The sequence below is a fragment of the Malus domestica genome, chromosome 16 (assembly GCF_042453785.1).
Source record: "Malus domestica chromosome 16, GDT2T_hap1".
NCBI lineage: Eukaryota > Viridiplantae > Streptophyta > Magnoliopsida > Rosales > Rosaceae > Malus > Malus domestica.
Window position 1 is genome coordinate 9,680,250 of NC_091676.1, and position 25,873 is coordinate 9,706,122.

General features: G+C 36.2%; 2 protein-coding genes across 2 annotated transcripts; one reads left to right on the top strand and one right to left on the bottom strand.

Annotated features, from left to right (window-relative positions):
- Positions 1-9,391: 9,391 nt before the first annotated feature.
- On the bottom strand, positions 9,392-13,468 carry LOC103433144 (probable protein S-acyltransferase 7). Its single transcript, XM_008371376.4, has 6 exons — positions 12,846-13,468; positions 12,471-12,748; positions 12,083-12,265; positions 11,084-11,392; positions 10,437-10,670; positions 9,392-10,354 (listed from the first exon to the last, which is right to left on the bottom strand). Exons 2-6 carry the CDS (start codon positions 12,609-12,611, stop codon positions 9,902-9,904), a joined length of 1,320 nt encoding a protein of 439 aa, XP_008369598.1. The 5' UTR covers positions 12,612-12,748; positions 12,846-13,468; the 3' UTR covers positions 9,392-9,901.
- Positions 13,469-16,462: 2,994 nt separating this feature from the next.
- On the top strand, positions 16,463-25,648 carry LOC103433143 (uncharacterized). The gene is made up of 4 exons (XM_008371374.4): positions 16,463-16,735; positions 16,829-16,904; positions 17,022-17,120; positions 25,241-25,648. Exons 1-4 carry the CDS (start codon positions 16,596-16,598, stop codon positions 25,403-25,405), a joined length of 480 nt encoding a protein of 159 aa, XP_008369596.2. The 5' UTR covers positions 16,463-16,595; the 3' UTR covers positions 25,406-25,648.
- The last annotated feature ends 225 nt before the right edge of the window (positions 25,649-25,873 follow it).

Here is a 25,873-nt window from a genome sequence, read left to right on the forward strand (position 1 = left end):
GTCACTAGTCAGGGTCTGGCTGTAGTGTTTGGTTTCTTCTTGATTTTTCAGTCGGATTGGTGTCTTTTTTATTGGACTATTGAGCCGCCACCCCTGCGCTTCAAGAAATTCTAGTGTCTTTGCATTTATAGATGGACAAGGATTGTCTGCACTTTCACTTTCGGTGTCTTCCCGTGTTCTCCTATTTTGTGTGATCACGGTTAAACCACGTTAATATTTTATATTATTATTCATGTCCTTTATAGATATTGACATATGGGTGTATACATTCGGTGATTCACCTTTTTTTCGACCGAGTAAATCTAACATGTTAATGGACACGGATGTATACAACGTACGACGATGCGACATTTTCCCTTAATGTGCCCCAAGAAATTTCCAGAACGTATGAAGTTTTAGAATTGAATATGGACCTAGAGTATATAATCCAATTTCAAATTCCTTTCTAATACAATAATTCTTTTTTTAGGGTGGTGTTATCCACACTTATTTTTATCTTCTGCACATTACTCTTAATTTTTTGTCATTGAATTAAATGAATTAAAGACGATCAAATAACAGAAATTAATAGAGAGTGTGAAAAGTACAAAAAAAAAGAAAGATGTGTGGATAGTGCCACCATTTTTTTTACTATAACGTTCACAATGTACTGTAGTGTGAAAGGAGACCATTCATGATGTATAAACTCATCCATTAAGGTCAAGAAATGCAAAATACTATGTGCAATTGATCAATTTACGCGAGTGCACAATTGATCCTATCACCGTCCCATCGAAAACTCTGATGTTCATTTCAATATAACCATGGTACATAATCAAAGTTTTGAACACAATAGCAAGTGACATGATCTTGCTTCAAAAGAGATGAGTGATGATCCTTGCCGGATCCTCTTTATGAGGATCTCAGGAATCCTCAAATCACATACGTTTATCGTACATTATGCCATCAGAAATAATTGTAATTTTTTTAATTTAAAATTGAATATAAACAGTATCTAACAAAAACTGACTGCACGACGCACGATGCACGATGAACGAATGTGATTGGAAGATCCGGCAAGGATCCTTTCTCAAAGGAGATTATCAATGACCAAGGACCCTGGCTGTTTACCAATAAGAAATTTGCTAGCACTAGTAAAAAAAACCCTTGCGCAATGAAACACACATCATCACACAAAGTGACTTTGCGCGACGAAATTTTGTGCGACGAAATACTAAACTTCGTTGCGCAAAGTCTTTACAAAAATAAATAAAATAAAATAATTAATTTTTAAAATCTTTGCATGATGTAATCCAAATATTTCGTCGCCTAAACCAATTTATTTTCGTTTTTTTATTTTGTACGTATAACACTTAAGAAATTGAACGGTATATATATTTATTAAGTGACTTTAAATTTATTATTTTAGTTCGGATCGGGTTTTTGTTAGAAAATATATATTTTAAATTGATGATCGAATTAGTTCATTGTATTCATATAGGGTCAAGGAGTGTAGCTGTAAAAAAATCATCAAAATTGGAGTTGAAATAACCATTAAATCTTGATTTTTCGTTTATAACCGTCAAAAAGTTTTGTCCCATTACTTGGTCTCTGAATGTTTGTTTTTTTTCGATTTTTGACGTATATGATCTCGAAGTATATACAAATAAGTTTGACGGTTGGATCATTGAAACTAGTTTCGTAGAATGCGTAACCCATTAAAACAATAGATTCACTAACAATTAAGAGTTTATTTATACTTTCATTAAATATAACATAATCCACTAGTGTAAATATTTTTAATTGAAGATCAAATTCAGTCATTGTATTCATATAGGGTCAGGGAGTGTAGTTGTAAAAAATCATCAAAATCGGAGTTAAAATAACTATTAAATCGTGATTTTTCATTTATAACCGTCAAAAAAATTTGTCCCGTTTCCAGATCTCTGAATATTTTTTTTTTGTGATTTTTTGCGTATGCGATCTCGAAGTATATACAAACAAGTTTGACGGTTGGATCTTTGAAACTAGTTTTGTAGAATGCGTATCCCTTCAAAACAATAGAGTCACTAACACTTTTGAGTTTATTTATATTTTCATTAAGTATAACATAAGATTTTGTGTTATCCACTAGTGTTAATATTTTAAATTGAAGATCAAATTTATTCATTATATTCATATAGGGTTAAAGAGTGTAGCTGTAAAAAAAATAATCAAAATCAGAGTTAAAATAACCGTTAAATCGTGATTTTTCGTTTATAACCGTCGAAAAGTTTTGTCCCGTTACTTGATCTTTGAATGTTTGTTTTTTGAAATTTTTGGTGTATGCGATCTCGAAGTATATACAAACAAGTTTGACGGTTGGATCGTTGAAACTAGTTTCGTAAAATGCGTATCCCATCAAAACAATAGATTCACTAACACTTAAAAGTTTATTTATACTTTCATTAAGTATAACATAAGATTTTGTGGTATCCACTAGTGTAAATATTTTAAATTGAAGATCGAATTCATTCATTGTATTCATATAGGGTCAAGGAGTGTAAATGTAAAAAAACATCAAAATCAGAGTTAAAATAATCGTTAAATCGTGATTTTTGATTTATAACCGTCGAAAAGTTTTGTTCCGTTACTTGCTCTTAGAATGTTTTTTTTTTTTTGCGATTTTGGTTTATACAATCTCAAAGTATATACAAACATAGACGGTTGGATCGTTGAATGGTGTGTGTGTGTGTCTATATAAATTAAGTAACTTTAAATTTATTTATTTTGTACGTATAACATTTAAGAAATTGAATGGTATATATATTTATTAGTAGCTTTAAAATTATTATTGTAGTTCGGATCGGGCTTTTGTTAGAAAAATATATTATTGCGGGTTTTATGTAAAAAAAAATTGAATTTGAAGGGAGTAAAGTCACATTTTCAGTAAACTTTATAATAATTTAAAAAAAAAAAAAATATATATATATATATAACTTGTGCGACGCCACAATGGGGTCGTTGCGCAAAAACCAATAGCGTGACGTCATAATGTGAACACGCGTTGCGCAAACCAATTTTTTTATTTTATTTTATTTTATAATATAAATTTTAAGATATAGTTGTTTTCATAAGTTTTTATTATTTTTTCAAAACTTTGCTCGACGAATATCAATATTTCATCGCCACTTATTTACTTATTTTTTATTTATTTTTATGTTTTATATTGTTAAACTAAATTATTTCTTTATTTTTTGTTATTTTCTTTGCGCGACAAATACACATTTGGTTGCCTAAACCTTATTTATTTTAATTTATTTATATTTTAAATTGTAAAATAAAATTATTTTATTTTTTATTATTCATAACAATTATTGTTATAAATATTTCATCACGCAAAATCCTTAAATTTGGATGAGAGCTAAAAATGGGACGCGGGAGTTTTTTTTTTTGTTTTAAATTTAAGACTTTGCGCGACCAACACTTCTTTGCGCAAAACTCTAAAAATTTTGGCGGGCACCAAATGGGACTTGGGAAATTTTTGAATTTAAAAAAAAAAAAATTAAGACTTTGCGTGTAGTATCCCACATCGGTGGGGTAAGGGTTGGTCTCTAGCCTTATATGCATATGCCCCTCTCTTCCTAGCATGACGCGTTTTGGGTAGTGAGGTTCTCTTGCCCAGAAACAAATCCGTGAGGGCGTGGCCCATAGTGGACAATATCGTGCTACGATGGAGTCAGATGTGACAATTTGGTATCAGAGCTAGACTCACTGTCCGTTCAGATGTGCCGACAAGGACGTTAGTCTCCCTAAGGGATGTGGATTGTAGTATCCCACATCGGCGGGACGATGGTTGGTCCTTGGCCTTATATGTACATGCCCATGTCTTCCTAGCATGACGCGTTTTGGGTAGTGAGGTTATCTTGCCCAAGAACAAATACGTGAGGGCGTGGCTCAAAGCGGACAATATCTTGCTACGGCGGAGTCGGGATGTGACATTGCGCGACCAATATTTCATCGTGCAAAATCCTTAAATTTGGACGGGAGCCAAAAATGGGATACGAGATTTTTTATTTTTTATTTTATTTTTGTTTAAGACTATGTGCGACCTATTTTTCATCGCGCAACATTTCGTCAAACTTTGCGCGACCAACACTTCGTCGCGCAACACTCTAAAAATTTAGGTGGGCACCAAAAATGGGACGCGGGAATTAGTTTTTTATAATTTTTTTAAGACTTTGAGTGACCAATATTTCGTCGCGCAAAGTGATACGGTTTTTAAAACTAAAATAACTCTTCCACCATTTTCTCAATGTCTTTCTCTACTCTTATGTAAGATCCCACATCGCCCAGGGGTGAAGATCCTGTAAGCCTTATATGTATATTCTCATCTCTACCTAGCACGAGGCATTTTAGAAGCTCACTAGCTTCGGGTTCCGTAAGAACTCTGAAGTTAAGCGAGTTCGCGTGAGAGCAATCATAGAATGGGTGACCCACTGGGAAGTTCTGCTCGTGTGAGTTCCTAGAAACAAAACCGTGAAGGCGTGGTCGGGGCCCAAAGAGGACAATATCGTGCTACGGTGGAGTTGAGCCCTGGATGTGGTGGGGGCCGGGGCCGGGATGCGACAATTTGGTATCAAGGCCAATCCCTGGCCGGAAGTGTGCCGACGATGACGTCAGGCCCTTAAGGGGGGTGGATTGTAAGATCCCACATCACCTATGGGTGAGAATTCTGTAAGCCTTATATGTATATTATCATCTCTACCTAGCACGAGGCCTTTTGGGAGCTCACTGGCTTCGAGTTCCGTAGGTACTCTGAAGTTAAGTGAGTTCGCGCGAGAGCAATCTCAAGATAGGTGACCCACTGGGAAGTTCTGCTCGCATGAGTTCCCAGAAATAAAACCATGAAGGCGTGGTCGCGGCCCAAAACGGACAATATCGTGCTACGGTAGAGTTGAGCCAGGGATGTGGTGGGGGCTCGGCCCGGGATGTAACATCTTAGCTCGCCTCTCTCTTTCCCTCTCCTCAAATCTGACCCTCTCTCTTTCCCTCTCCTCAAATTTGACCCTCTCTCTCACACTCACTCTTCTCACTCACTCTCTCATCTCTCTCTCACTATCTCCTCTAATTCTCTCACACTCACTCCTCCCTCTCATTCTCACTCACTCTCAATCTTGCCAAAAGGTATATTCTCCCCAATGTTTTTTTCATTAATATGTGTTTTTGGAGTTAGTTTTGATTTTGTGCGGGGTTTAGGGTCGAGTTTAGGGTGAGGAGTGAAGTATGGGATCAGATTTGGGATATACCAATTTTAGGGGAGATTATGCCAATTTTTTGTTTTTTTTTTTTTTTGTGTTATTTGACCATATTTGTTTTTTAGTAGGGAATCGTCGAGACTTTGATGGCTAAAGTTGAGGATTAGGATGCTATCGAAACATATCCCCTGCCACTACCACCACAATAGACTTGTATTAGGATTTTATTATTGTACTTTGTTCATTTATGTGTACATTTTGAATATATTATATATATTGGATAATTTGATCACTATTTTTCATATGTAATTTTATTTTGAATATGTTAATTTAAATTAAAGTAATTAAAAAAATAAAATCATACAATTAAATTAAATTAAAAAAGTAAAAATTCGAAATAATTAATATAAGAGAAATAATAAAACAAAAAGTCAAAAACCTTGCGCGACAAAATATTCCGTCGCATAAAATACTAAATTAATTTATTTTAATTAAAAAAATTTAAAAACTTGAAATATTTCCTCTCGCAAAGCTACTTTGCACGACGAAGATTAATTTTTGTCCAAACTTTCGTCGCACAAGGTTTTGCGTGACGAAATTGTATTTTGCGCAACAAACTTATTTTGTCGCGCAAAGTGTTTTTTGTAGTAGTGTGGTCAGACTCGCTCCCAAAGTGAGTGTGGCAGCACTAGCAGAGCCAAGTACAAGGCTGCCTAGGATCTTTAAGCTTAAAAATATTAATCTTTGGACTATTTTATGAATTTTAATTGTTATATTCTACTTAGCAAATGAAATTTTGGATCTTAAAGCTACTTTTAAGGAAAATAAGAGCTAATAAATGTTAAATAAACTCAGCACTTTAATATAGTAGTATTAAATTAAAACTTCCATACCACAATTGGTTCCTTATTTTATTCACTTGAAAGTTTTGAAAGCTAGAAGTCTAGAAACATAGTATAAATTTCTTACTTCAAATTATTACTTTCAGGTTTACTATTATATAACTTTATGTAGGCAACAAAAGACTAAAAATTTGATTCGTATAATAATTTTAGCATAGCGTACCCACCGAATAATTTCTGACTACACCAATGTGTGGCAGGACTTGCTAGTTGTCAACCATGCCTACAGTTTCTTGAGGAAAAACTATCGGCAAGGGGAGTAAATCATGAGAATCCCACGGACTCGGCTTCTCAGGGTTGGAATGACCTATGAGATATGAGATCACAGTGTTTGTGAATCTGTGATCTAAAATGAACAAATAAGTCTTGCTTTAAGAGTAACTTGGAGCCAAAACTGGTGTGAGGAAACTAGTGGTTGTGTGATAGATATTGCCTAATGTGTTCTCAATATGTTAATTTGTGTGGCCCCGACACTAATTCACAAGCAATGTCTGTTCATGCATGCCATTGGATTAGCCATAAATTTGCATTTTGTGAGCAATTTGGTTTATATATACACTTGGGCTAAGCCGAAGACTTCAAAAATCCGTTCTTTACCTTTGGCTTAGCCCAAGTGGTAAGGATGAATACTAGTTTCATGGCATGGAATTCTGGACTTGTTGAACCAATAAATGCATGATGATTGTATCCTTTAACATTTTTCTTGCTAGAGAGATAAAAAACATTTTAATTTTCATGCAGTCCTTTCTGCAGTGAGCGGAATCCAATCAGTAATTTATGTGCTACCACTTTCGTGCACAAAACATTTTACTACATTTTAATTTTCATGCAGTCCTTTCTGCAGTGAGCGGAATCCAATCAGTAATTTATGTGCTACCACTTTCGTGCACAAAACATTTTACTTTGCGTGCAGTCCTTTGTGCAAGTGGCCATGGAGCACTGGATAGCACATCTAGGAGATGAGGTGGTAACAGAAGAGAATTCATCGATGTTCAAGAAGATAGTTGTCAACTATGCCTACAGTTTCTTGCGAAAAAAATTTAGGCAAGGAGATGAGGTGATGGCAATCCCACGGACTAGGCTTCTCAAAGGTTGGGATGACCTTTGAGATATGAAGATTTCTCAGAGATTAGGTTTGTAATATATGTGGAGGATGTTTGATTTGAACTGGAACATTTTAACGATATGAAGTTTTAGGCATGTTCATCCACAGAGAGAGAGAGAGAGAGAGAGATAAGGAGCAATTTCTATGCTGTTCGAAACTTGTTTCAGCACTTTTCAGACCGAGAGTTCAAACTGCTTGAATTCGCATTATTATGCTCGATAAAAGGAACTAGGTTCCCGTGTTCTAACTTCTTTTCTTTTCCTCTCGAAAGGGAATGAATTTTAATTAAGTTGGATCTAAATTAGGGATGGTAATTCAAATTGTTAAATCCGATAAACGTGGATAACAGTCTGAATGGAGCATATTTGGGTATATTATGGATATGGAGAAAAACCGTGAACTTTAATCGGTTATGGTTGTGGATATAGTTATAGGGTCCTCAATCTATATCCGTCTCCGAATCCGAACCGAATAATATATAATAGTATTATGTAATATATATATATATATACACACACACATACATATAAGAAGCCTTTAAGGAAAATGATCTCCATTTTTTTTTTTTATAAAAACAAGGATTAGTTGTTGGGCCCAAACTACATCAATTTTAATGATTCGTACAATCTATTTTTCAATTTGCACCTCATATACCATCCTTACAAAATAGTAGCCAAATAAAAAATATTTAAAGTATCTAATTGAGTTTAAAGAAATTGACTAACACTTTGTTTTCTAAGCAATAATGAAATTTCAACGTGATAATTAAATAGGCAACTGATTTCGGATTAAATTGAAATTTTGCAAGGATGATCTAGAAATCGAGACTTATAAAATAAGTTGTTCGGATCCTTAAAATTCGACGTGAAGTGGACCCAACATTCATTATTCACCTCATAATATATTTAGTATTCATCGAACTCAATACTATATTCATTATGCATCAAACCCTATACTATTTCATTATGAACCAAACGTAATGCTTATGGGAGATATCAACAGCTCACATCATCAAAGTTTTATTAAATACCCTTATTTTTATACCCAACAAAATACATTCATTGTTATTGTTTTTACTATTAGATATGGCTATTTAATGACGAAAATAGTATTACTAAATTATTGTGAGTCAATTGAATAAATATAATCTTTTTTTATTTTGACGAAGATGGATATAACCATTAACCGATAAAAAATCCGTTACCCAGTGGGTATGGCTATGAATAATCCCCGATGATTAATTTACAGTTATGAATATAGTTAATTTTCGTAGTTATGGGGATAAATATAGCATTTTCGTCTCCAAATCAAACGGTTGCCATCCTTAATCTGAATTAAATAAATCTTCCAAATAGAGCCCAAAAGTTAAAAGGCTCCTTAACCCTAACAAGCTAATCTGGGGACTACACTATTTCCCTCTATGAACATGCATAAAACTTTCGACAAAAACATTCTCTAATCTCTATCACTATTAACAAGGCAGAGTAACCTTAAAATATGGCTTGTAATAAGAGTCATCTACGGCACCCGCGTAAATTGCTCGATCTCTAGCAGCAAAAGCCTCGGCATTTTCAGCGGAACACACAAGCGACCATTATACGTCAAACATGCAGACGCTACCCTTGTACACTCTCCTAACTAGATTCCTGAGGGCCTCAATGGTTAAACTTTGAGAGATAAAGTTCATTATGTTTGTACCTTACTTCATTAATTCCCCAACTACCAAGCTAAGGTCAACTTTATACCTAAAGGTTCGCGTTGAGGCACCTCTGTCCAAGCATAAGAGTTTCTCTCCAACCAGGAGGCCAACCACAATGCTACAAGTGTCAACATCAGAATAAAACTCCCAGAGAGTCCCACATCGACAACAGACGAAAGCATGAGACTCTCCTCAACTATAAAAGGAGACCATTTTCTTACAACTAATTTCTAACGCTATTATTCTACTTAATCCATTATTAGAACACACTAATGATGATTATGCTTCAATCTTTGTATTATGTAAACTCTACATTATTAATGAGAACTCCTATACCCTCGTGGACATAGCCCAACTAAAGGTGAACCACGTACATCTTGTGTTTGCTTATTTATCTCTATCTCTTTACATATTACCTACACTAGGTGACCGAAGCAACCTTGCGAATGTCACACCTCAACACTTTACGTTGTTCTAAAGTCAATCCGATTTTGTGCATCACCAATCTATATATTACACAAAGTTTCACAGGAGAATGTTTACACATGTCTAATTTCTGGGAGAACAATTAGTTTCAGTTCTTTCCAACTTAAAAAGGGAAAACAACTCACATAAATGTCTATGAATCTTGAACCCTCGCATGAACCAAATCCACCACCGGACCTCTAACCACAATCTACAGGCTTTTCCGTTATTTGATAAAGAATAATGTATAGAGTAGATGCGGACCTTAGTTTCGCTGAAAACGTTATAACACTACACTTGACCCAAAGTATCCATAAAGGCAGTTTGATTCTATGCAAGCTCCTCTTCCTACTTATCTGAATCAGAGCTCTTATTCCTACCATGGAGAACTGGATTGTGATGGCGTCCTTCCAACAGGGGAGTTCAGCACTATGTCGGTAACCAATTACGATCCTCCAGGTTAGCAGCTGTTATCTTGGCTGTAAGACTAGAACATCAATTTCTAACCAATCATTTAGCTCTTCAGATTAGTACTCCCTTCAATTTTCTGTCTGCCTGTTGAACCATGTTCCATTCCAAACTCCGCAGCCAACATTTGTATATCAGGTGAGCTCCCCCAGTTGGCTTTGTGATCCCATTTTGTACGTCTTGGCTGGATCTCACACCGCTGCAATCCACCAACACTATCAATCTGAGTTTGTATATCCTCCAGATCTTCAGCAGCAACAGCTTTTCGTTTTCCCATTTCTATGTCAGAACTTGCTTTGGGCATCTCTGGGCTCATGGGATGGCCTGATGGCATTGAAGTGGTGTAGACAGAAGAAGTGTCGCCCTTGACCACTTCCCTGAAGTTATGTTTAGATCTTGGAATTTCAGAGAAGAAGACTTCCGTAATATTGCTAAAACACCCACGATTGTAAGGGTTCATCTTCAGATTGTACCGATACCGAAAGTTTTCATATGTTGTCTGCACACAAGTGGAAATTACCTCTAAGAGAGATAGAGAGACAGGGAACACCAAGCAGCAACAAAGGTAAAGAGCAACGAACCTGATTAGTGAGGATTAAATAGAGATGGAATCCTGTGAGACCTCCAACAAACCAAGCAACTCCAAATGTATAGAGAATTAGAACTCCTGAAACAGGTGACTTTGATAAAGCTCTCCAGAGACTGCAATGGTAATAATCCATTATCTGCATGATGTTTACCCAGCAGAACGCAAAGACATAGAGACACAGAACGGTCGTGGAGGACACAAACATGAAAAAGAATCTGTAATTCCTCTGTAAAAAGAAATAACTTTAACAGTGTAAGGACTATGAAAAGATTAACAACGTATCCAACAATTGAGCTAAAGATGAATCGAGTGTTGGAAACTCACAACCCTAGATGCATGAACCGTGAAAGTAGTGAGTGAAAGACATTCAACTTGACAAGTCACAACTAAGAGATTCGTTTGATAGAAGCAAAGCACAATTAGATAACATTGTCATCATGGTCTTTTTTGAATTTTAATATGTGTATATATATCTTAAAATTCACATAAAAAAAATTTAAAAAAAAACAAACTGAGAGAGCTTCTTCCGCTAAAAGGTTGTACCTTATATCATATTACGGAAGATAAACACAAAATTCGAAAATTTAATAACTCTGTAAATTCCAGCTAAAATGCTAGTTCAATCAAAATGAAGCATACTTTGCCAATACATTGCCCCACCCATGGGCAATGGTGATCAAAACGCTCAACGCAGTTGTTGCATATAGAGCAGTGAGAGCATCGGGGTGGGCGATATAGCATGCATGTTTGACAATATTTGGTTTTAACTATCACGCCATTAATGATAACTTCTTTTGTGGGTGGTATGCCTGGAGGTCCATTCTGACTTCCTGGCCAATCAGAAGAGATACTAGAAACGTAGCCGTCATCTTCTGGTTCTGGAGGATGCAAGCTACGAGGAATAATGCCAGGATCTCTTGCAGATGTAATCAAGAGAAGAATCACAACCTGCACTAGTTGATAAGCCAAAAATCTTCAGTTATAAATACATCCAAACGTAACCTTCAGTTATAAATACCTACAAAAGTTCACCACTGCAAACAACGTAAATGCTCTTTAAAGAAAAGTCGAGCAAATAAACTTATTTCACAGCACCAACTTGATCAAAAACATACACTAACAGATAGGACCGACTCATTTAACGGGTTCTAACAATTGGTGGGTAAGACCAGGCAGGTCTTGTTGCCCACCTATGTCCACAAGTTCACTTCTTTCTTAGTGTGGCGCTATGGCCCTATGCCACGCCAAGTGGGTGGTGACCCTCAGGTTAGAAGGAATCCGCACGCTTCATGGATGAGTTGCAAAAATCAAAACTTGACCAACATCAACCCGACGTGCAAAACATATTATGATTTCAGAGCATCTCTACAAACCAATGAAACTACTGATTGTCTCTGCCTTAAAGCGGAAATAAATCTTTAAGTACACTTGTGCTCCATCTGAGTTTCAAGCATTATATTATCATATTCTGGTGGCCGAAAAACAACAATATGATAGTTAACTCAAATAAACCTTGGTAATAAAGTTGCAAAGTATATGGCTGAAATTTCTCCTCTTTTCTCTCAATTTTCCTCCTACAGTGACATCTTTGATAGTTGTAATAATTGAAAAACAAGTTGTCTAAGATGAAGAACTCACATATACTGCTAATACAGGACATAAAGCCACAATAAGAATGCCAGTGTAGAGCGGGAGTTGATGAATTAGTCCTTGCGAAAGAAAAGCGCAAAACAGGATCACTGGAACCACAATTAGGGACACAGTAAGGAATAATGACCTCGAATCTGGACCCAATATAATTCTTCCATTAAAGCAAAATTTCTGCAAGAAATCAGACGGAATCAGTTCATTGTAAGGCCATGAGGGCGCACCAATATTTTACTAAATTCAATCCAAAGACAGCTGAATCTACAAAATGCGAGGATTACGAAAGTAAACTGAAAGCTATATAGATTTGTATTCATATTCTGTTGTTTTTACATGCAATGTCATTGGTATTAGATGTCTTCACAGATTAATCACCTACATTGTTTCCTTTCCAAACTTGATAAAGCAGCAGGGACGGGCCAGGGGCGTCAATAATCCGACGGTCGGAGTCAGAATGCTGAGGCAGAGCATTTGCGTGCATTCTTTCGTGCTGCGTTCTGGCCATGTCGTTGTTTCTCATGGCCCCTCCCTCCCTACAATCCCTCCACCTCAATGCATCTGATTCTGACCCACCAGCCACCGTACGATCCGCCGCTCAAACAAGCACCCCAACCCTCAACGCCCCGGCTCGGAAAACACAATGCCCGTCGCATCCAACTAGAATCAAACACACCCAGATTAACAAAATAAAAAATGCTCAAAAAATTCCCGAACCGATATCCATTTTTCAGAAAAAATGAAACCTTTGACGTACCTTTTTGCCGGTTTGAATTTTTCTTTTCTGGGTTTTCGACGGGGAGGAGGAGAGAACCGAATCCGAAGCTCTGCCGCCCGAAAAGTGGGGAACGGCGAAGGGTTTGGGTTTAAAATTTCAACATTTTCAGGGGATTTTCTGTTCAATGCATTTGAAACGCCATGAAAGCGATCAGTTTGGCTAGAAATCGGAAAGTGGGTGTGGATCGGCGACGAGGCTCGAGTCGGAACCCGTTGCCTCCAAACCCAAAGAGTTGTATGAAGAGGTTGGGTAGTGATTACAAGTCCGTCCGAGAGGGAAAAGCTCTCTGCTCCCGTGGCGATTTCCCTCCCGACGTCTCCGTTCGCCGATTTTTCCGAATATTTTTTATTTTTGCCCTCTTTTTGTATATTGAATTTTGTTGTTGGTTTTTTTTTTTTGTTTTGTCGGGAAAAAAATATGCGCTTGGACAGAGGACAGGAGGATGACAGGTATGAGTGAGGTGAACGGATAGAAGGCAACGTGGTATTCGCCGGAGCTTTCTCGTACTGTGGGAAGTAGCTGTCTCTCTCTGCTCGTACGAGGAATGGAGCTTTGTTTTCCTGTTTGCCACGAGGCACCAACTATAACTGACATGAAATATCACATTTGATTTGTGTCCCCAAAAGTAAAAGGAAACGAGTCTTTCACTTTGGCCAGTGTTGGTACGCTTACGTCTACATTTTCAACACAGTTTGAAGATTATGTTTGTAAAAATTTAGTTAAATTAGAAATTGTTATATTCATATGTATCAAATAAATGCATGATGAATCTTAATTTTTGTTGAAATTGTCAATTGTCCTCTACTTTCAGCTTCTTAAACAATGTTCATTTATTTTATTTTTTATAAGTATAATTTTTAAGTTAGTACGTACAAAATGAACAGATTTGATAACGGTAGTTGTTAAACGCTTGATGAACGCCCTTTTTAGTTGGGCCTTCGGCTCGGCTCCCCAAGCATTGTAATCTTGGACGCTCCCTTTCCCTTTAGTTTTGCTTTGTCTTTTGTCTTGAACTTTTTCTTTAATTATATGATTTGATCTCACGTATTAAAATAAGCATAAGATACGTTATAAAGCTGCCCAATGCATCGATTTTGAGCCTACAAATTTCAGCAGCAAGCCGGCAAATCACTTTCCTAAAGTTGTCAATGTTATTCTGGTTTTGGCAACCTTTTTCTTTTCATTATTTTTGGAGTTCGTTATATGTACGTGTCACTCAGTTATATATGTTTTATGGAAAATTTAACAGCTGTAAAGATTTATCAGTTTTTATATGCATTTTTTAGATTACTTAGTAGCATAGAGAAAAATTATATTTTTAAAACATGCTCCATTTTCTATTTGACAAAAAAAAATGGTTGGAAGGCATGAAGACTAACTCAATAATTTTTATTTCTTTATCAATTTGTTTATGTGTTTGTTGTGAAACTAAGAATTACAAAATAGAAATACCAATGAATACTTAGTTGCAGGTTTAGTGTCATTGTCAAATCAAAATTATTTCTTTCTATAAAGTTATTCAATCCAAATGGACCTTGAATTTATTGGTATGCATCTTCATGCATGTACGAGCACAGTCAAGATGAATTTGAGTATAAAATAGTAGCCTCTATTAATATACTGGAAGAGTGATGATTGATAAATTGATTTCGAACTTTGACCAGTAATCGGATAAGAGAGTATGTAGGGAGAGTTGAACCAAAAGTAAATTTGACCACTCATGTATTGTTTTAGAAGAGAGATTTTTATGTGTCAAAACACGAGTCGGTACATTATTTGTTATAATATAAGTGGAAAGAAAACTAGTGTATGAGTGGAGAAACATTTAAGGAGGAAATTTTCTTTCCACTATTTGCAATTACATGTTTTAGAAGAGAGATTTTTATGTGTCAAAACACGAGTCGGTACATTATTTGTTATAATATAAGTGGAAAGAAAACTAGTGTATGAGTGGAGAAACATTTAAGGAGGAAATTTTCTTTCCACTATTTGCAATTTTTTTTATAGGAAGCACTTATGCTTATAAGTGGTTTCACGAAAAATATTTTGAGATTTTTTATTTATTTATTACAAATGATATTATTAGTGCAAACTACACTAAGGGGGTTTAAAATTGAGATACAGTAAGTTGAAAAAAAAAGTCCTAATTACCAGACTAATCCATCACTTGTAAATATTTCTTAAAAATTACTTGAAAGTGTTTAAAACTGAATGTGTTTATCCATTACTTAGAAGAAGTTCAAACTTTTTTTGTTAAACGTAGCTCAAAAACATTTTTAGTTTTTACATGAACAATCTCGATGGACGTGAGTTGCGATGTACAGCTAAGATTAAAACGTTTTAAATGGTTACAATAATGCTTATATGTTTAACAAAATATATATTTCTTAGTGGGTATTATTAACTTGGTATATGATGTGATGTGAAAGGGCCAAAGGGGAATAACGAAAATGAAAGGGGAAGGAAGGGAAAGAGAGAGTCAAAAGCAATTCCATGACTGCGACTGATTTCCGATTTCCGATTTCCGACGTGTCCCAGAGAATCTAAAAGTCCTTGTCCTTTTGCTCAAACCAACGGAAACGTTTGTAATTTTCTTCCTTCCGACTTGTGGTATTTGTTGCATGAACAAACATTTATGTATCTGGCAAGTTGGAATTATTTCCGATTTCGAGATTAAGTTTCAAAATTTGAAAATTTTGAACTCGAATATTTTTTGAAAATTGGAATGTATTGGATTTTGATAATTCCGAATTTACAATTCAATTTTTTCAAAGTGTTCCAAACTTATTTCATCTTTATTTGAAATATTCTGAATTTTTTCAGTTATTACTCAAATTATGTATTTTGCAATTAACTTTTATATTTTATTGAGACCCCTATTTTATTTTCAGTTTGGGATACCATTTGTTTATTGTTTTTATATTAAACATATATTTATATATTAAAGTGTATAAGCACACTAATATATCAAATACTTAATTGAATTTAGAGGTAAGCCTATACCATAATATATAGAAAGAACAATAAAAAAATTCGACCACATTCAGAACGTATAAATTATATGAATTTTCAATTCATGTATTGAAATTTCTAAGATTACTCTGATTCTGAAAATTTCAAATTTGATAATTGTGATTTAATTTGATCCAATTCCAGAATTTTGAAACGAAAATTGGAAACATTATTTCTCATCTGATTTGTCTGAAAATCACTCCTATATTTATCACACTAATTAAATTTCAATAGATATTTCATATTTGAACGAGTATGATACACTTACCACATTTTCCATTTCACATTTGAACTATCTCTCTTAGAAGTAGGGCCCACCATCTCTATTAGAGAGGTTGTACAAATGTGATATAAAAAATATGGTAAAAATAACATTTCTGGAGGAAAAAAATCTTGGACTTGCACTACTCATGTGCCTAACTAATAATGTCATGTTGCAATATAAAACACACACTTGTTATCCATTCACATCATAACATGTAAATTCGTTATAACACCTTTACTACATAAATTCTAGTCTCGTACAATTATTATTCCCTCTCTTATCATGTTGTCACGACCAAAACCAAAAAAGAAAAGGGAACCAAGAATAAGTTGTTTACTTTATTTAGACCTAGTTGTATGCTTTTTTCAAAATAGAATCTAATTCGAAGCATTTGGCTTTGTATCGTACAATGAATAATCAGACTATGAAGTTTAGTAGAAGGCGGATGGCGGATGGTAACTGTGAAACATAATAATATGGCCACAGAAGATTTAACTGTTCAGGTTCTCAACCTTGCTCCAAGGGTGACTCTTGCAGATTTGAATACCTTCTTCTCTTACTGTGGAACTGTTCAACAAATCCAGCTCCTGAGGCAAACAACCTCCAAATTATTAACTGCTTGATCATTCTGTTCTTTTTTAACTTTTGTTGATTAATTTAATGTTAATTATTTCATAATTTGCAGGGATAAAGACCAATTACCGTATGCTTTAGTGACTTTTGTGCAGCCTTATGCTTTTCAAACTGCTCTTCTCCTTGATGTAAGCAGCCAAAAAAATCTGTTTATATTTAAATCTTAGTATTTTTAAGTGCTTTTTTTATTTTGTTTTAATCAATTTATTAGTGTGGCTGAAAGGAAGGGAGTGATCACTTTGCAGGATGCTACATTTGGAGGCCAACAAATTGGCATATTACCTGCATATGATATAAGAATTCCTATAGTTTCAGATGAAGACACAAAAGATGATCACACCCAGGTTAATGATAAAGTTGGTACTTTGATGTGCTTCTGTGGCTGTTTTGGTTAGATTTCTTAGGGATTCGAAATGACAGAATGAATAAGGAATGTTGCAGGTATTTGACGGCTACAAGGCTGTGCAATTGCATCAGCTATAATTTCATTTACATAGGAGTGTTTGAATAAGGAATGTTGCAGGTATTTGACGGCTACAAGGCTGTGCAATTGCATCAGCTATAATTTCATTTACATAGGAGTGTTTGTAGGGTTTTGGTACATTGTCAACTCACAAACATCTCTCCTAACTGTGCCAGAGGACAAGAATGTATTATGAATTTGACTACTATACTCTACATTTAATCCTAGCCCTTCATTGGGGGTTTTAAGTGATCTAATTTGGAGTGTGCACTTGGCACTCACTTACACACAAAAGCTTTAAAACAAAAACTAGCCTTTAACTCTAAAACCCTTTGTTTCTTCTTTCTTCTTCGACTCAGCAGCAAACTATCTGTTAGAGCTTCACCTTGCTGCCTTCAATCCTTGGTACTAGAAGCAATTTAGGTTCCAACACTCCCCTCTAAATTGGTTTTGGTTGTCACTTTGAGCAATCCCATCAAGTAATTGAATATATCCTTTGGAAGAGCTTTTGTGAAAATGTTTGCGATTTGTTCTTTTGTCTTGCAGTAGTGTAGCTTGATTATGTTCTCTTGCAATGCTTCTATGATGAAATGATATCTTCTCTTTATGTGCTTTGTTCTCTGATGAAAGACTGGGTTCTTAGTCATGGCGATTGCAAAGGTGTTGTCACATAGAAGTGGTGTGGCATTAACCTACAATTCACCAAAGTCCTTGAGTATGAATCTCAGCCCCAACCATGGACAGTGCAACACTTTGTTGTTTCATTGATACCCAAGAGAAAACCTCTAAACCAAAAGTGAATGCATAGCCTAATGTGCTTCTACAATCATCTTCACTGCCACCCAGTCACTGTCACATAACCCAATTAGGATAGCTGACTTCCCTTTTTCATACTTGATTCCATAGTCAAGTGTCCCTTGCACATATCTCAGTACTCTTTTAGCTGTCCCCATGTGTATCTTAGTAGGATTCTGAATAAACCTTGAAAGTAGGCTTGCTGAGAACATTAAATCAGGCCTTGTTGTAGTTAGGTACAATAGATTGCCAACAATGCTTTGTAGATACTTGAATCCACAGCTTCACTCCCATCACCCTTCAACTTCTCATTTGCAATTAAGGGTGTAGAGACTGATTTGCAGCCTTCTATACCAAATTTCACAAGCAATGTTTGTGCATACTTCTTCTTCTGAATGAAGATGCAGTTTGCTTCTTGAATTACCCCAATGCCAAGAAAATGATGTAAGAGGCATAGATTTGTCATCTCATACCTCTTCATCATTTCTTCCTTGAATTTTGCAATCATAGCTTCATCATCTCCAGTGTAGACAACATCATCCACATAGATTGATACAATGAGTGTCTTCTTGTGGTTTTCTGTTTTAGTGTATAGGGTAGCTTCACTATGACTCTTTTAAAATCTTTTCTCAATGAAATAAGAGTCAATCTCAATGTACCAAGCCCTTGGAGCTTGTTTTAGGCCATAGAGTGCCTTCATCAGCTTATACACCGTATCTGGAAATTCGTCACTTGTGAACCCTTGAGGTTGTTCCACAAACACCTTTTCCTCTAGCACTCCATTTAGGAATGCAGATTTCACATCTAGTTGATGTAGCTTCCAACCTCTTTTAACTGCCAGGGCAATTAAGGTCCTTATGGTATATAACCTTGCTACTAAAATAAAGGTTTCATTAAAATCTACACCTGGTTTCTGTGAGTAGCCTTTAGCTACTAATTTGACCTTGTTCTTTTGCACAGAGCTATCTAGATTTAGCTTGGTTTTATTTTATAAACCCATTTCACTCCAATCACAGGCTTGTCACTTGGTCTATTCACCAGTTCCCAAGTGTCATTATTCTCCATCATTGGCAACTCTTTTGCCATTGCTTTCTTCCAAGACTTATCATTCTTAGCTTCCTCATAGGTCTCTGGTTCAACTACACAAAAGTTGCAAGTGGCATATATATCTTCTAAGCTCATCAATCTCACTGGAGTTAAGCTTGGTGTTGTAATCTGTGAATGACTTGATTGTGGACTCATACTTGCTTATTGGGAAGTCCCATGTGTCTCATTATTCTCTATGACTTCTTCTTGAATTAAGGTCTCAATAGGCTGTCTAATTTCTCCCTTATTAAGACCAAGTTGTAGGGAGACACTGTCTTTCTCTTCTACACTTGTTTCCTAGTTCCATGTAGAGTTCTCATAAAAAATAACATCCCTAGATAGATTTATCTTCTAAGTTGACAGATTAAAGACCCTGTACCCTTTTTCACTAGTACCATAGCCCACAAAGACACATTTGTTGCTTGATTTCTCCAGTGTCTGCCTTAGTTGTTATGGTGTGTGAGCATAGCACACTAAGCCAAATACCCTTAGGTGCTACACATATGGTTTTCTTCCACTGAAAACTTCAAATGGTGTCTTCTTGTTTAATGCTTTGGTATAACACCTATTCAACAAGTACACTGCAGTATTCATTGTTTCACCCAAGTATAGGGCATATTCTTCTCATGCATCATTGACTTAGAAATTTCGACTATATTTCTATTCTTCCTTTCTGCAATGCCATTCTGTTGTGGTGAGTATGCCACAATAAGTTGTTTCTCCAATCCCACATCTTCACAGAATGCATTAAACTCCAGAGAGGTATACTCGTCTCCCCTATCACTTCCTAGCCTTTTTATCTGGTGTTCACTTTGTAATTCCACCATTGCTTTGAACTTCTTGAAAATTATGAACACTTTTGATTTAAACCTCATGAAATACACCCAACACATCCTTAAGTAGTCATTAATGAAGGTTAGAATGTACTTGTTTCCACTGATTGTTGCAGTTTGCATAGGGCCACACACATTAGTGTGAAACAATTCAAGTGGCATAATTGTTCTCCAAGCTTTGCCACCTTCAAATGGATCTCTGTGATGTTTTCCAAACACACACCCTTCACAGGTTTCACTGGAAAGATCCAACTATGGTATACCTTGCACCATTTCATACTTTTGCAAATTTTGAAGACTTGTCATGTTTAAGTGACCAAGTCTCTTGTGCCATATCTTCATTGAACCTGTCACATTTGCTTTCCTTGCCAATTCTTCAAAATATCTCTGAATGAATGAAACGTTTATGTTTTTCACCTCCACTTTGGTTACCAGGTTTGAGAGAGACTTGTCATCAAATATTTCAACCACAGTTCCTCCAAAAGAGTAGGAAATAGCCATGCTCCATCATTTGACCAACACTAAGTAGGTTCTCATCCAATCTAGGCACTAGCATAACTTCCCTTATGTGTCTTCTCCCCTTCTTGGTTTCAATAACTAGAGTTCCTTTCCCAGTAGTTTTAACAATGTTCCCATCTCCCATTTTTACTTTTCCTGTGAAACTAGTGTCAATGTCAATGAGTAGTGACTCATGTGCAGTCATATGGATGTTGCAACCACTATCAATGTCCTATATTTCATTGTTTTCTCAACTTTGGCACTGAATGCACATAACACATTTACTTATTCTTCCATTTGATTTGCACAGTTCACCTATTGCACATTTTTTTTATCTACAATCCTTTATTAGATGCCCAAACTTGTTGCATTTGTGGCATTTAGGCTTCCCCTTGAACCAACACTCCCCAAAATGGGATTTATCACAATGCTTACACAATTGTTTGATTTTTGGACCTTCACTAGTGCTGCTACTATAATTAGGTCTAGGGTTTTGATACCCTTTTCCTTCCCATCTTTTGAACTTGCCCTTCCAATATGGTTTATGTTTTCTTGCACTAGCTTGACTACTAGAACCAATATTGGGAGATTAAAAAACTCTCTCAGCGGCAGAGTCAGCATGCCTCTCAAGTTTTTGGTCAAAAACTCTGAAGGATGCCATCACATCTTGCACACTAAGAGTTTATGTGTCTTTGGTTTCTTCAACAACACTCACTATTGAATCATATGGTTTAGTTAAACTAATCAACAGCTTTTGGACAACTCTTTCATTTAGCAGTTCTTTACCATAGGTTTTCATTTTGTTCACAACATCAAATAGCCTAGAAAAGTAGTATTTTATCAGTTCATTTTCCTTCATTCTTGTATACTTAAAGTCTCTTCTAAGGGATTGAAGCTTTACTTTTCTTACTTTGGTGTCTCCTTTGTATTCTTGTTGTAAAGCCTCCCAAGCACCCTTTGCAGTTTCTTCATTTGCTATCCTTGGAAAGATGGTGTCTGAGACAGCTCCTTAAATGATTCTAAGAGTTCTAGCATCATCCATTCGATTCTGCTTTAACATTGTAATCTATTTCTCTGTGAGATCCTTCTCTAAAGCATCAACCTCCATCTCCGGTAGCTCATACCCATATTAGACTATATCCCATAGGTCATAATACTTGAAGATGATGGTCATCCTTATCCTCCAAAAATCATGGCTTTCCCTATCAAAGACATGAGCTTTTAGTTCACTGCTATTAGATCCTTTCATTTGCAGGCTTAAAGTTAGAATCTTAGGGTTGTAAACACTATCTGAGTGCTCCCAAAGATACTAAAATGCACAGAAAACACCCAAAAAATAGAAGTATCAGCAACCTGGCTCTTAGGCCATGTTGGAAGTTTGGATCGTTGGGCCCGCCACACTCTAACGACATCGATAATATCCCCAACTTTACCACCTGCCCAATCTGTCAGATATAGGGTTTTACCACAAAAGGCCTCGATATCAGAGCCCATGGTTCAGGCCCGTGCAAACTAACAAGCTTGTCATCACCAAGAAGGAAACAAGTCTAAACTCTTAACATAGAGACGACCGTTGAGTTCCATTGAAAACAAATGGGCCTAACGGGAGCTGACCTCTGAGTTTCAATTGTCGATGTGGATCTCCACGTGTGAACCACTAAATAGGGTTACACGTGAAGGGGAGTGTTAAAGTCCCACATCGGTGGTGGGAAGAAAACCAAAGGGGTTTAAATAGAATTACCCCACTCTAACTAATACCGATGCCTTTTGTGGTAAAACCCCACACCTGACAGATTGGGCAGGTGGTAATGTGAAATCTCATTCCTGGATTTCACTATTGAAAACTACGTATTTGTATTAACGAAATTTTATATTATTTTCAGGAATTTATATTAATTTAATTGAATTTTAATTTTAATTAAACTAATTACGAAGTTTGAATATTGGTCAGTAAGTAGTAAAAAAAAGAAATTGGGAACCTTACGGGGTCACGCTAAGTATATTTAGATAGAGCTTGATCCTACGAGTGCGTAGGCAAAAACCGTTCGTGAATCAGGGTTGAAACGAAGAAATTAGAGACGTTTTGGTTATTTAAAAAAATAAAAATAAATAAAAAATAAAAAAACTCCAGAAGCTGCCAAATGGCAGCAGGGGGAGAGGAAGGAAAGGAGAGGCAAGAGAGAAATGGAAAGGGGGAAAGGGAGATGCCCAATCAGAGGGGAGATCAAGGAGAGAAATGAGGAAAGTGAGAAACACTAAACTCGGACATTTTCCCATTTGACCCTTATACCCGACCCGACTCATGCCACTACTACATATTCCAACGAGTTTTCTGTCCATTTTCTAGTATTTTATAACCTCTCACCATCTATAAACACCATCACACCTCTCCTCCTTAGTTGATCACCCAAAAAATTGATGCAAATTAGGTCGTTTCATGGTGTACGGCGGCGACGGAGCACCAGAGAAGTCGAATCCAAGCCACCCATTTCTAGGGTTTTCCACTGGTTCGAGTTCAATTATGGCTCTTCCGGCCAAATTGATATCAAGTATGAAACTTGCTCCACTCATCGAGATCTCCATTCTGGTAAAATTTGGTAATTTTTAGAATTAGTTGATTTTTCCGGTGAGTTGGGGCGGTCGGCCGTTACGTGCTGCGGCGCTTGGGCTGAAATCTCACCTTATCATCTTAGGATAATTTTGATGCCCTAATTCCATATTTGACATCCATTTAGTGAAATTCTAAGGTTTTAATATAGTTTCGTAGTTGACGTAATGAAATTTTAATATGTTGTTGTAGAATAATAGTGAGACTCTTGGGAAGTTACGGATCGAAAATCCATGGGCGGATGTTCCAAATTGACTTGTATAGGATTGTGGACCCCACCTTTGACAGAGACTTGACTTTTGGTCAATAGGCTACAAATTGATCTTAAATATTAAAATATGTATTACTAGAGACTATGTAGGGTTTAATGGGCTTATATTGGTTAGTGGGCTATCCCAGATAATATATACATCGATTTACGTGTATGAGACGTCATATTGTGATATATATGTGTTTATTTATCTTCTTAATAATGTGAATGATAAGTATGATAAATGTTATGACAATGTGATCCTAGAATCCTATTAGATGTATTCTGTAGAACTTATATGCTTGTGTGACATATTAGTTGGTGGCCATGAGAAATTGATGGTGTACGTGACTACGTTGTAACTCATAGGGGTTGAGGTATGGGTAGGTTGTGTGTTGAATTTACTACACCATGTAGCAGTGATACATGGATGGTCCTGCTTGGTATATCTGCGATGGGGAACCATATGCATTCTATGAGTGATCATGCTTGGTATATCCACGATGGGTAATCACTACCTAGAGCTATAAGATACAGTCCTGCTTGGTATATCCGCGATGGGCGACTGTTAGAGGTGATCATGCTTGGTATATCCACGATGGGTGATCAATGCCTACGTTATTAGACTATGCATATGGTTTTGCTTGGTATATCTGCGATGGGGAACCATACGCATTCTAAGAGTGATCATGCTTGGTATATCTGCGATGGGTGATCACTACCTAGAGTTAGGATGTGGTCCTGTTTGGTATATCCGCTATGGGAGGACCATACATATTCAGGGGTGATCATGCTTGGTATATCCGCAATGGGTGATCACTGCATGAACAATGAGATTATGCCTATGGTTCCGCTTGGTATATCCGCAATGGGGGACCATACGCATTCTAAATGTGATGAGGATTAGTTGTACTTGATACATTTGAAATAGGCAACCATAGTTTAGTTGGATTCCGTTTAGTGGTCTGGAATCCCTACTCTTGCTCACTGCCACAAAGTTAGTCCGGCCTCTAGATTCGAGTGAATAGGAATTGTTCACAGTAGACATTGTGTTTATAAATTGGATTTATCATGTTATTACTTGGAATCCAGGAAATTATGTTGAATTCCTTTATTAATTTCGTGAATTGATATGTGATCTTGTGAATTGATTGATTAATGCAATTAAATGTTAATATCGTGCATCTGTGATTCATGGAATTGATCAATTGGAGTGATTGTGGAATGATGTTGGATATGATTGTTATTATTACGATCAAATTAGTTGACCGATGTGGCTAGAGAATAATATTGTGCTTCGTTGGTTCTTTGATATCTGTTATATGCTATGAATTGCGGTATTAAGTTGAAACATAGTGATTTATATGATGGATGAATTAGAAATCTTGATTGTCATATGGTTTGTTATGTAGCCCTAAGTCTAGTAATTTCATGATTGTCAAGTTCTAATGATTGATTGAGGAATGTTATGCCTTTCAGCTTGAACAGATTGTGACATATGTCGAATTGCAGTGAATGGTGAACTACGAATGGCTTGATCCTTTTTTTAGGGTACATAGGCAATCTAACGAGAAGGTTAGATGTAGCCATAAAGTATACGAAAATTTCTACGCAATTCGAATCTTGAATTATGCTTTGTATATATCTCGGAGGCGGGGTCTGTTGGATATACGGATACTTGGTGACGTCACGTGTCAATCCTGGACGTATGTCAGGATTGGGACGTGACAGGTAAAATTGGGGACAATATCGGTATCATTAGAGTGGGGCGGGCCCAGCGATCCAAAATTCCAACAGTTAACTCATCTAATATTAATCTCAACTAGCCTTTCTAAACACGCTAACGCTAGTACGAAAAGACTTTTGATAACGCACATATTTTAATTTTACAATGAATGATCTGTTACGCTAACAATATATGTCATTGCCAGACCAAAAACCAATTAGGTTTCATCCCGACTGCCAGTATGTTGAGGAAAAGCCCAACTGCCAATGTTGAAGAAAAGCAAGGAAGAGATGGAGGAGAAGTTGAAGCAGTCGGAGAAAGCGGGGATAGTGCTTATGAACCAAACAAAATCGGCAATTTATGCGGTTGAGCAGGCAGCAGGACGCATGGGAACTGCACTTATGAACACTAACTATGTTTCAACTGGTGCTAGAGGCTTTTCCGATGTACTTGATAAAGCCTCAAGGTCTGCGTCAGAGTTGGGAATTAGGAAGATAGAGAAATAAATTCAATATAACCCTAATTCTACAAACCATGCATGCATGCACATATCAGTGTCTTAAAATTGCGTGTACTTCTCCTTATTGACGCTTAATAGTCAGTTTATGAATAACATAGCAATCGTGTATATATAATGAGTAATGTTAGGGAGGCCAAATTTTTTATACCAAATTTGCAAACTAAATGATGTGGTTGGAGATGATTGAATTATTAATGAAATGTTGATTAACGTGTTTATTTTTTATTGGTGACACATCATTTGTCAATTTGGTTTTAAAAAAAAAGTAATTATAAGATTGAAGCATCAACATTATTACTAACATCGACAATATATCCG

What these genes read in the sequence shown, in the direction of transcription:
- LOC103433144 (XM_008371376.4), bottom strand. Translation starts at nt 12,611, where the DNA reads ATGAGAAACAACGACATGGCCAGAACGCAGCACGAAAGAATGCACGCA. An exon ending in GTCCTGTATTAGCAGTATAT is followed by an intron (nt 11,393 to 12,082) that starts GTGAGTTCTTCA and finishes CAACTAGTGCAG; the next exon opens with GTTGTGATTCTTCTCTTGAT. An exon ending in TGGGGCAATGTATTGGCAAA is followed by an intron (nt 10,671 to 11,083) that starts GTATGCTTCATT and finishes TTCTTTTTACAG; the next exon opens with AGGAATTACAGATTCTTTTT.
- LOC103433143 (XM_008371374.4), top strand. Translation starts at nt 16,596, where the DNA reads ATGGTAACTGTGAAACATAATAATATGGCCACAGAAGATTTAACTGTT. An exon ending in CAACAAATCCAGCTCCTGAG is followed by an intron (nt 16,736 to 16,828) that starts GCAAACAACCTC and finishes CATAATTTGCAG; the next exon opens with GGATAAAGACCAATTACCGT. An exon ending in AAACTGCTCTTCTCCTTGAT is followed by an intron (nt 16,905 to 17,021) that starts GTAAGCAGCCAA and finishes ATCACTTTGCAG; the next exon opens with GATGCTACATTTGGAGGCCA.